The following is a 12,748-nucleotide window of genomic DNA, read 5'->3' on the forward strand; positions in this document are numbered from 1 at the left end:
CGCGGCGATCTCATCCCCTTTCGAATAAAAACGTTCTAAACAAGCGAAGCTACGTAGTCTCACCTGTTTAACAACCGATCATCGAAGATGTCCTCGACATTATCTTGCCCCCGTTCGTTTGTCGGTTAATTACAACTCGAGGTTCGTTGAAGCGTAAAACGTTTCTGGGGGACTTTTCCCTGTTATGGCTCCATTAATTTTATCTGACGACGGAGGGACGACTCGTCCATGTCTCATTAACCACTCAATTATTGTCGGGATGAATTAAACGGGGGCGTCGTAAAGCGATGAAAGCGTCATTGGTCGTCGTTGTGTTCTTGTTCTAGCGACGACGCCATGTTCGTCCCTTTCAAGATAATTGAATTTCTTTTATTAGTCCCAGCGAGTGCTCATCTCGCAATGATACGTGATATAAAGATTGACAGATCTCCGTGTAGATAGAGTAAAGATTATGATTGATGAATTGGCAATGATAAAAAATGTTGAGAATAATAAACGTGATGATAAAAACACATTGTGATTTACATCTTTGTTTTTTAACCCCTTTAATCGCTTCCAACTTTTATTAAATCCATCCTATTTTGTTTCGTAAATTTTGGTCAATTCGATTCTCTGCGAGTTTCATTACAAGCGACGGATTTGCAATAGTGATAGAATTAGCAGAGCTGAAAAGCCGGTGCTAACTTTATTCTGTTTTATTTTGTTGGTGGTAAGCTCTTTTAGAATTACAAATTTACGAAAAAATAACTTTTTTGATTTAACTCTGCTTGGTGATGTTTATGTTATAAACTTTTCTAACAGTAACAAAATTAATTTTAACTTGCTTATATTTTTAAGTTTGGTATCTTGAACTGGTATCGAGGTCCATAAAAGTGTATGTTAAACAGATTGGAGTAAAAACAAGACTGAGCTGGAGTAAACACATTATATTAAACATAAAACATTATGCTGGAACGCAATTATACCAGAAATAACAAGATATATTTGTGAAATTCTGAGGTTACAGCAATGTTTACTAAAAGTTATTTTTACTAAATAATACATTTATTTATATTTTATATAAAATAGTATATTAAAAAACTAGTTTCGTAAGACATGCTTGAAATGCACGAATTCAAGTTGAAAAACGAGTGGCGAAGCCACGAGTTTTTTAATGAATGAGTGCTTTAAGTCTTACGAAACGTGTTTTTTATGCTATTTTTTGTAATTCGCGTTTTTATATATTTTTTTTTACAAAAATAAAATAAATTTTAACAATGTAGGGAAATAGGTATGTAGCAGTTGGTAACACTTGAAAATAGAAATTTGAATTGACAATTAGAAATTGTCAAAACACAAAATGTATTCACCTGAAAAAAATGTTTCATGTACACCTCGCAAAATAAGAGAAATAGCTCAGTGTTTAATGTCCTCATCATTTTGAACCTTGTATTCGATCTAAGAACGTGTTTAAACATCCAGAGACAAAAATTGTCACATTGACAACTAGAAAAATTAATGACCCACTGTCACCAACTTGAACTGGTTCCATAAAATGTTACTAAAATCTCATTACAGCATCGGATGCTGTAAGGAGTCTCATTACAGCACCCGTTTGAGTACTGTTAGTGCTTTCATTACCGTCGCGAATTACAAAAAATATATTAAGTGATATGATGATTTTGAGGAAAACGATTTTGTAGGCGATGTTTAAAACTCGCTTAATCCATATTTATAGGATTTAAAAAACCTACATGTTAGTAGTTACAATTTTAATTAGTATAAGACAGAAGTGATCTGTTGTATAACAATTCTTCTATAACCAACAGCAGGGTTCATTGTTTGATGCTGTTAATGATATATCTAAAAATGCTTTATCTGAACGGATTTTTTCAGAAATTTTCGGATTGCATACTGAATTGTTTTTTTTACTGCCACCAGCATGAATAAACAAAAATTGTTTATCACATTTAGCTTTTCCGCAAAATAGGTCAGCTTTATTTTTGTTATTAAATAATAGTTTTCATCAAAACAGTATACATGTAAAATTCTTACTCTGTACAGGGTGTCCCAAATTCGTTATCAGCATAGGTTACCTTACCAAACATTCTTTTCCGGGGTAATTGACAGCCGTAAACAAAACTAACCATAGAAAATATAATATAATACCGTATTTTCTCGAATCTTATCCGCACTCGAATCTAATCCGCACCTCGATTTTAAAAATGCAATGATGGTAAAAAAAGTTGGTTTACCAATGTAATCCACATCCGATTGTAATCCGCATTTGATTTTAGAGCATACAAAATTTGTAAAAAGGGTGCGGATTAGATTCGAGAAAATACGGTATGTTTATTATAGAAGGTCATCACGTCGGTCGGTATAAACTGCCTCCTCCTCAAAAGCGCCACCTAGTGAAATGGACTAAAACTATTGACACAAACCCCGCGATATTCGAATTAGAATTTATTTTACTTTCAATTTTAACGTAATTATTTCAATCGCCACTTCACAATAAGCGAGTTCTTATTTCTTTGATTCTTCATATTGATTCTTCATATTTCTTTGATTACCTAATACTTACTATTACGTGCCATTATCGCAATTGTGGCTGCCATTGTATGGCTTAGAACTTGTGTGCAACATGAAACCTTCATTTTTTTCAGCTTATCTGGCAAAACATGTTGGTCTGTAACTTTCCTCAATGCCCGCAGATGGCCACTGGCAGCATCAATTTTATATGCAGATATAATATACGCCTACTGGGCGGTATATTTTATCGGATTTTCCTCCCACATCAAGTTATTGTTTAGGAGATTGTTTCTTATCCCTTTAATCAGGTGGGGTGGGTCAAACAAGGAGATAATAACGTTGTTTATTACTTTTTCTGCATTCTTTCCAATTAAACGGTTAACAGCTGCCTGGTTATTGCTGCCCTGATCACTTGCGTATTCAAATTCGCTATTTTAATACTTTCTGCAGGTCCACCAGGCAATATGTATGCCACGGGTTGAATCCATTTTCTTGCAACTCCTTGTAGTTGGAATACGAGAGCATATTCGGCGAATTTATTTAATTTCAACTCCCCATAATTCTCAAAACCGTAGATGCAATCTACCTTGCCATTGTAATCGAGGTGAGGTGTCAATTTCACTCCATCAAACATTAATAAACATATTTTATCTTTATTTGAAAATTTTTCGACAATAGTTTTGATGTTTTTGAAGAGCGATTCGTTTATGCCCGCTTTGTTTTTCCTCTCAACTAAAGTATATATTTATCCGTATATATCTAACAATTAATAAATGCAATTTTTATACATTTGAGGTTATTAAATGTAATTCAAACTTACCTGTATGTTGTTCTAATAAATGATCAACAAGGAACAAAGAGTCTTGAAAAAGACTGTTTAATATTCTGTTCAAAAAGATAGATGAAAATAGAAAATGGAAGAAACGAAACGTAAAGTCAACTTAAGACCACACTTGACAAAACTGTTGAAATCTGGCAGAAAACAAAATGGTGGAAAACTGTCAGAAGTACGCGATTTGAAATTTGAATTAACCTTGAATTGTGCCTAACTTCGTTCTACATATTACAAAATTAAAATCCCTAGATTTACAAAGTACCGCGGTTTGACGCCATTTTGGCTCGAAAGTCAAGCGGGAAATATAAAAAAATAAGTGGTGAGATGCAGTGACAAGCTGTCAAACCGCCATTTTGGCTCGAAAACAGGCTTCATGAACCGCGGTACTTTGTAAATCTAAAGACTTTATACAAAATGAACGCTATAATTGGGGTACAAAAGAAAACCGACATTCCTTCACGCTTTAATTTGGGTACAAAAGAAAACCGACAGTCCTTCACGCTTTAATTTGGGTTTCAAAAGAAAACTACCGGTCTTAACATTCCTTCATGCTTTAATTGGTGTTCAAAAGAAAACTGACCTATCCTAACATTCCTTCACGCTATAATTGAGCGTCCTTCACGCTTTAATTGGGATTTCTTCACGCTATAATTGGGGTACAAAAGAAAACCGACATTCCTTCACGCTTTAATTTGGGTACAAAAGAAAACCGACAGTCCTTCACGCTTTAATTTGGGTTTCAAAAGAAAACTACTGGTCTTAACATTCCTTCATGCTTTAATTGGTGTTCAAAACAAAACTGACCTATCCTAACATTCCTTCACGCTATAATTGAGAGTCCTTCACGCTTTAATTGGGACTTCTTCACGCTATAATTGGGGTACAAAAGAAAACCGACATTCCTTCACGCTTTAATTTGGGTACAAAAGAAAGCCGACAGTCCTTCATGCTTTAATTTGGGTTTCAAAAGAAAACTACCGGTCTTAACATTCCTTCATGCTTTAATTGGGGTTCAAAACAAAACTGACCTATCCTAACATTACCTAATATTTTGCTAGAGTTGATTGACATTTGTAAACAAAACTAACCTAACTCTTCTGGCTTTTTATTTTCTTTGTTGATCTTTTGATCTTGGTGCATTGTTGAAAGAAGCACGACCGCACGATTTTTGCGAGGTACGTATGAACAAAGAGTCTTTTCTTGATTGTGTCCAAATAAAGTTGAATGAACAAGACGTTTACTCTGTGGCTTGAACTCTACCGGAATTTGTGGCTTATTTTGCTTCATAGTAACTAAAGCGGTCAAGTTTTTCTTTTTCATTTCTTCACATAGCTTAAGTGACATGAACCAGTTGTCAACCGTAATGTTTCTATTAGTCCCTTGAATCGGTGTAATAAGTTTGAGAACATCTTTTGTTGGAATTGATAAAGTTTTATCATTTGTTGTCTCTTTGCCTGTATAAACAAAGGCATTACATAAGTAAAAACTGCGAGAATCGCAAAGACACATTATTTTCAATCCGTACTTGGCCGGCTTTTTTGGCATGTACATCCGAAAACTACACCTACCACGAAATGGGACTAGCATTTCGTCTATGATAACATTTTGGCTTGGTGTATAATACTTCTGACAATTGGCTACGAAGATGTCCCATAATTCTCGAATTGCTGCAAGTTTGTCATTTGCTTTCCTAGCTTCCCTTGTGGCAGCACAATCAAAACGCAAACATGTCAGAATAAACAAAAACCTTTTAAAGCTCATTGTTGCCCGAAAAACATCGCGTCCGGTACCATCATTCGCAAAAAGTCCTTCCACATTTTCATGGTTTGATTTCATTATACCAGACAGATAAAGCAGACCAATAAAAGCTCTCAACTCCGTCATATCAAGGAGACTTACAAATGCAGGTTGAGGTGCTTTATAGTGGTGCTGCATCTCACTTATTTTATTATTTGTGTTTACCAAAATTAGTTGCAAAAAATCTTCAGGAATAAGTAACTGCCAAGCAGACAATATATCAGACCGCTCAACATCCCTCGCTTCATTTTTAGTGCCTGGAAGACGGATGACTAAATTGTGCTTACGCGTTCGAGTTGGTTTGGGACACTCTTTTGACCACTTGTAGCACCGTTTCTTTCCGAAATAAAATTTATCATCTGATGTAGTACCATTATCTTCGTCATCCGATTCTGAACTTTGTATTGAAGCTTCTGATGTTGAATCATGATCACTTTGTCTAGATGTATCATCAGCATCGCTTTCTTCTCCAGACTCAAAAAATGCTGGATCTTCTAAAATGCTCTCCAACTCTGTGCCTGTCAAGAACCGCTTTGAAGTTGAAGCCATTCTGTAAAAAATGTGTGTACATAACCTCACATTTTATATATTTCTGTAAACAAAACTTGGTATAATGTGCGAAAATTAACTTACGTCAATTTCGGGTTTTGCCGTGCGTCTTTTAAAAAAAGGTTTATGTTGTTGACTTTCTTTTCTGGAAGTCATTGCTCATTTTTTTAAATCTTACTATGTTAAAACATTCATATTTTGCTGAAACTGCGTAGACAGGCAAAATTTTAGCTACTTTTTTTCTATCTCTTATTTACAGAGATAGCCTATGCGGACAACAAATTTAGGACACCCTGTACTTAACGTAACATTTTTTTATTAAATTTTCTTAAATCAATTCGTTTTATTATCTTACCGAAAATTTCATCTTCGTTTTCGAGAGAGGCCATAAAAGGTGAGTCGTTTCAGTACTTAAAACGGAAGCTCCATAAAAAAGACGATCTTTTCAGTAGTTACTTTCTTTAGATGTTTCGTTGATTTAAAAGAAGTGAAATAAAATTGAAACGAATGTAACTCGATAAAATTGTTGAGGCGATCTACAAAGTGGATTAAATATGCAATTAACTATCGTTTTGGTTAGTACAAAGTGTAACGTAAATTGAATAAGGTTTAAAGACTGAAAAGACGAAGGAATACGTGATCGATAGCGTGATAATTCGATGAATTTTACGATCCATCATTCCAATTTTATTTTCATGGAGCGCTTTTAAAATTTTTGGGTTTAATACTCATCCGTGTAAATCGAGTGAAAAAGTTAGGATCGATAGTTTGAGTTAGTTTCGAAACATTTTATTGTTGAAAGTAATGATCGTACAAATAAAATTTGTCAGCAGAATAAAATTCGAAAACTTTAGCACATCGAAAACCGTTGATATTTTATCACAATCAGTTTCTACATAGCGTTAATACTTCAACGGAACAGTTTTTTTTGTGTGGATTTTATTTTTCCCTAACGTCGTCCATTTTCGTTTCAGGTAATTGTAAAATGTGAATTCCCACACCTGGCTTAGTTCACATCCTGAAAACAAATGGGGGCGCACCAATCGACCAGGTTGGACAAGAATTTCGTCGGCGACGATGGTAAGTAAAAATTACTCTTCCTATTGGCTAAAATAAGCAATTATTGAAAGAAATTGCAAGACGTGATAAAATAATTTTGTGATGCATGAATAACATCAATATAAAATTCAATATAAAAAATTATATGTCGGGTTACAGGATAAAGAACTTGATATCACAAAGAAATATTTGCTTTGTATGGTAACGGTAAATTGCAAATCCGCAGGTAACATTCTCGGTTCGATCTGTAAAAGGCAATATGTAGCTTTGATAAAAAATGAAAATAGCTTTGCGAATATTGATGAAATAATGGGTAGGTATAATAAAAAAGTACTACAATAAATTTTTTGATGACAATTTACTATAGCGATATTCATAGGTAATCCTAAATCTTTGCAGACTTCTTAGGATTCCGTGTCAAATTCAGAGTCATTCGAGATTTAGGATATCTTTAATACGATGTTCGAGAAGAAATTTTCTTTTAGAGGAAAATTATAATATATTTATTGGTTTTCTGTAGCTTATGAAACAATAAAAATAACCTTTTATAACGTGAAATAGTTTTGTGTACATTTATGATTGAATAATGCATTGTGTTCATTTTTGTTACTGTGTTAAATTTTTATTTTTAATTAAATTAAATTCATAACGTTACTAAATTTAAAGTTTTGCAGTCCACAAAATTTTATTATAACATCATGCGCTTCCATTGCTGCGTTGGATTCAATTTGCGCCTTTTGAAACAGCAACCGATGTCATCAGCAGTCACGTCGTTTTTTGAATCACCTCAATTTGAAACAATTGAAGTATTGTTATGTTCGGTCTACAACTCAGCTTCATTTTCGCAGCCGGTTGAGATAAAAAGAAATAAAGGTGTCGCCCCCAAGCGATCTCGTCTTCATTTCCTAAGTCAGTGAAATGAAATCGTGATCTAGGTTAGCATAGTAGGCAAAATCTGAGCTTGATTTCATTTTGTCAGATTATAACGATAAAAGATAACCAAGCTAATGTCTGGATCGCAAGCGATTATATTCTGTAACTTAATGAAGATAAACAGTAATGGAAGTAATGCTTCGGCCACAAGTGACCTCGACTTCATGTTCTATTTTGATGAAGATAACCAATAATGGAGCTAATGCCTCGGCCGCAAGCGACCTCGGCTTTATTCTCTATCTTGATGAAGATAAACAGTAATAGAAGTAATGCTTCGGCCGCAAGTGACCTCGGTTTCATGTTCTATTTTGATGAAGGTAAACAATAATGGAGCTAATGCCTCGGCCGCAAGCGACCTCGGCTTTATTCTCTATCTTGATGAAGAAGATAAACAGTAATGGAAGTAATGCTTCGGCCGCAAGTTATCTCGGCTTTCTGTTCTATTTTGATGAAGCTAAACAATACTGGAGCTAATGCCTCGGCCGCAAGCGACCTCGGCTTTATTCTCTATCTTGATGAAGATAAACAGTAATGGAAGTAATGCCTCGGCCGCAAGCGACCTCGGCTTCATGTTCTATTTTGATGAAGATAAACAATAATGGAGCTAATGCCTCGGTGGCGAGCGACCTCGGCTTTATTCTCTATCTTGATGAAGATAAACAGTAATGGAAGTAATGCCTCGGCCGCAAGCGACCTCGGCTTCATGTTCTATTCTGATGAAGATAAACAATAATGGAGCTAATGCCTCGGCCGCAAGCGACCTCGGCGTTATTCTCTATCTTGATGAAGATAAACAGTAATAGAAGTAATGCTTCGGCCGCAAGTGACCTCGGTATCATGTTCTATTTTGATGAAGATAAACAATAATGGAGCTAATGCCTCGGCCGCAAGCGACCTCGGCTTTATTCTCTATCTTGATGAAGATAAACAGTAATGGAAGTAATGCCTCGGCCGCAAGCGATCTCGGCTTCATGTTCTATTTTGATGAAGATAAACAATAATAGAGCTAATGCCTCGGCCGCAAGCGACCTCGGCTTTATTCTCTATCTTGATGAAGAAGATAAACAGTAATGGAAGTAATGCCTCGGCCGCAAGCGACCTCGGCTTTATTCTCTATCTTGATCAAGATAAACAGTAATAGAAGATAAACAATAATGGAGCTAATGCCTCGGCCGCAAGCGACCTCGGCTTTATTCTCTATCCTGATGAAGAAGATAAATAGTAATGGAAGTAATGGTTCAGCCGCAAGTTATCTCGGCTTTCTGTTCTATTTTGATGAAGCTATACAATAATAGAGCTAATGCCTCGGCCGCAAGCGACCTCGGCTTTATTCTCTATCTTGATGAAGAAGATAAACAGTAATGGAAGTAATGCCTCGGCCGCAAGCGACCTCGGCTTCATGTTCTATTTTGATGAAGATAAACAATAATGGAGCTAATGCCTCGGTGGCGAGCGACCTCGGCTTTATTCTCTATCTTGATGAAGATAAACAGTAATGGAAGTAATGCCTCGGCCGCAAGCGACCTCGGCTTCATGTTCTATTTTGATGAAGATAAACAATAATGGAGCTAATGCCTCGGTGGCGAGCGACCTCGGCTTTATTCTCTATCTTGATGAAGATAAACAGTAATGGAAGTAATGCCTCGGCCGCAAGCGACCTCGGCTTCATGTTCTATTCTGATGAAGATAAACAATAATGGAGCTAATGCCTCGGCCGCAAGCGACCTCGGCGTTATTCTCTATCTTGATGAAGATAAACAGTAATAGAAGTAATGCTTCGGCCGCAAGTGACCTCGGTATCATGTTCTATTTTGATGAAGATAAACAATAATGGAGCTAATGCCTCGGCCGCAAGCGACCTCGGCTTTATTCTCTATCTTGATGAAGATAAACAGTAATGGAAGTAATGCCTCGGCCGCAAGCGATCTCGGCTTCATGTTCTATTTTGATGAAGATAAACAATAATAGAGCTAATGCCTCGGCCGCAAGCGACCTCGGCTTTATTCTCTATCTTGATGAAGAAGATAAACAGTAATGGAAGTAATGCCTCGGCCGCAAGCGACCTCGGCTTTATTCTCTATCTTGATCAAGATAAACAGTAATAGAAGATAAACAATAATGGAGCTAATGCCTCGGCCGCAAGCGACCTCGGCTTTATTCTCTATCCTGATGAAGAAGATAAATAGTAATGGAAGTAATGCTTCAGCCGCAAGTTATCTCGGCTTTCTGTTCTATTTTGATGAAGCTATACAATAATAGAGCTAATGCCTCGGCCGCAAGCGACCTCGGCTTTATTCTCTATCTTGATGAAGAAGATAAACAGTAATGGAAGTAATGCCTCGGCCGCAAGCGACCTCGGCTTCATGTTCTATTTTGATGAAGATAAACAATAATGGAGCTAATGCCTCGGTGGCGAGCGACCTCGGCTTTATTCTCTATCTTGATGAAGATAAACAGTAATGGAAGTAATGCCTCGGCCGCAAGCGACCTCGACTTCATTCTCAATGTTGATGAAGATTAAATTAAAACAGAGATAAAAAGATCTTTTCTAATGCTACCAATGATATACATACATACTATAAATCTAAAAGGAAGGATTTTATTTTTCAATTTTCAATTGATTAAACATCTGTCGATAAACTGCATGAATTGAAATGCACACACATATATGAAAAGAAGAACTCATCATTTTTCACTTAAGTGGTGAGTTGAAATGGAAAAAAAGATGAGATTGAATCTGGATGATCTCGAAGTTGGAACGGTTTTCACGATGTAGTTTTCAAAATAAGACGAGCTCTTTCACGACGCTATGGCAACGCTGCCCTACTAGTTTTAAAAGCCGTCTTTTGTTTACCCGATCCTCCGCGGGATTTGTTTGGTCGAGTTTGCTTCCGCCCCACTATTATTTTTGTATTGTTTGAATCGATTTTTGTATCAATATTTTCATTCGATTAAATCTTTGTTAGAATCGAATTTATTAATATCATTAATAATTTCTCAACGTCTACATTTGTAACATGTAAAATAAGATCTTTGTGTTCGGTGAGAGCCCCTTATCAGCGTGTTTTCGAATTCGTAAAGCGCCACTCTCAGCAGCACTTCTTGCAAATATACTCGAAAACTTCTCTGCTCAATTAACATAAATTGTTTTAAGTCGCCCGGAAACTTTGTCGACTTAAGGTTTTCGTCTTTAAACGTAATTTCGACGTTGCAAAGGTTGACTTTGTTATCACGTCTTTGTAGAAGCGAAAAACTCTCTAACAATGAGTGCATCACCTGAGTTGCAACTGGGTAAATATTCCCCATATAAAATGGGTTTATAAACAAAAATGAGTACTATAGAGACTAAAGTATTTTGTGTAACTTTGCAGCGCTCGTTGCAAAACTGTTCGAGTTCCAGATAAAGTTTAAACTTCACGTCTTGGTTCCAGGGCTGTAATACGGCGGATTAAGTAAATTCCGGTTAACCCTACCGTGATGAAATTCTATAACAACATTTATTTAAAAAAACGAAAATTAAGATATGTTATTAAGAAAAGTGCACGGTGAGATGAAGTAATTTTAGAAGCGTGCAATTTTCCCCAGAGTACCTGAAAGGCATCTAAAATACCAAACCACACTCTCAAAAGTAAACGTGGCTTGATTTATGATCTTAGACCAATACATCTCGGGATAAAATCACGGATCGATAAAATTTCATCGCGTTTTCTTAAGAAAACTGAAAATTTATCATTGCAAATGAAACAAAAGTTGTATAATTAGTTCCACTTCTCAAAATAACAACTTGATGATTCGGAATTTTGTTACTGGTGATGGATCAGCTGTCAAGAGACCTCGTAACACCACCATAAATTTTCTCTAACAACGTTATTTTTCTCCACGCTAATTAGTTTGTGTTGGGAGAAAAAATGATAACTAAAATAATGAAGTGTAATTTACTGAAATTTATACAAAGGGAAATACTTGGCCAATCGAAAATAATAAAATTAATATTTATATACAGGGTGTCTCACGTAACTGGTTCGTTGGAACTTTTTCAGGTTCCACTATTAGTAGAGATTTGAAATTTTGGTAGCATGGGTTGCTCATTAGGAACTTTCGATCTAAAATGTTTTCAAGAAGACTTTTTATTACACCGTTTAATTGTATGTAAAAAAATAGGTTGAGTTTGATAAAAGTTATTGGTACCTAGCGTTTTTTGTTTTCGAGTTATTTTGGTTTTAAGCTTTTTTTGGAAAATTTCAACATGCCCTTTAAAACACCATATCTCAGCCAACGTTCATTCAAAAAATATCTACATTGGCACGATTACTCTTCAGATGTTGTCAAATAGATTGACATTTGTTGTATCGGAGTATCTTATACAGAGTGGTCAAAAATTGAATTACTGTTTCTCCATATTCAATGCTGAGAAAGTCGAAAATTTTAAATGGAACGCCCCATATTTTTTTTTTTTAACAGATTATCAATCGTAATTAATAGTACAAATAATAATAGAAATAAATTAAACAAAAAACTGTCAAAATGTCATGGCCTTCTAATAAAAATACAAACGGTTTCCTGCATTTCCTGTATGTTTTGATGAATTTACGAATATGAGAGAAACTACAATAGATAGGTATAGTAATGTTTATAGATAAATTGTAGAGAATTAAATTTCCTTTCGTCTAGGTTAATAAAATATGGGGCGTTCTATTTAAAATTTTCGACTTTCTCCCCATGGAATACGGAGAAACGGTAATTCAATTTTTGACCACCCTGTATAAGATACTCTGATACAATATATGACAATCTATTTGAGAGCATCTGAAGAGTAATCATGCCAATTTAGAGCTTTTTTGAATGAACGTTGGCTGGAATATAGGATTTTAAGGAGCATGGTGAAATTTGCCAAAAAAACCTTAAAATCAAAATAACTCGAAAACAAAAAACGCTAGGTACCAATAACTTTTATCAAAGTCAACCTATTTTTTGACGTACAATTAAAATGTGCAATAAAAACTATAGCATTCCGTTTAAAATAGCAAAGTTATGGTCTACTTCCGGTAGACCGGAAGTGGCGGC

The 12,748-nt window shown here is 35.5% G+C and overlaps 1 protein-coding gene across 1 annotated transcript in view; it reads left to right on the plus strand.

The window, feature by feature from the left end:
- The window catches only part of LOC111420813 (serine/threonine-protein kinase 32A), a 63,454-nt gene that overhangs the window by 14,441 nt on the left and 36,265 nt on the right, over positions 1-12,748 (plus strand). The window contains exon 2 of the mRNA XM_023053858.2: positions 6,667-6,772. Within this exon, the coding sequence (XP_022909626.2) occupies positions 6,721-6,772 (52 nt within the window). The 5' untranslated portion in view covers positions 6,667-6,720. The remainder of the gene's footprint in view (positions 1-6,666; positions 6,773-12,748) is intronic.

Source organism: Onthophagus taurus, chromosome 2, assembly GCF_036711975.1.
Source record: "Onthophagus taurus isolate NC chromosome 2, IU_Otau_3.0, whole genome shotgun sequence".
NCBI classification, from domain to species: Eukaryota; Metazoa; Arthropoda; class Insecta; order Coleoptera; family Scarabaeidae; genus Onthophagus; species Onthophagus taurus.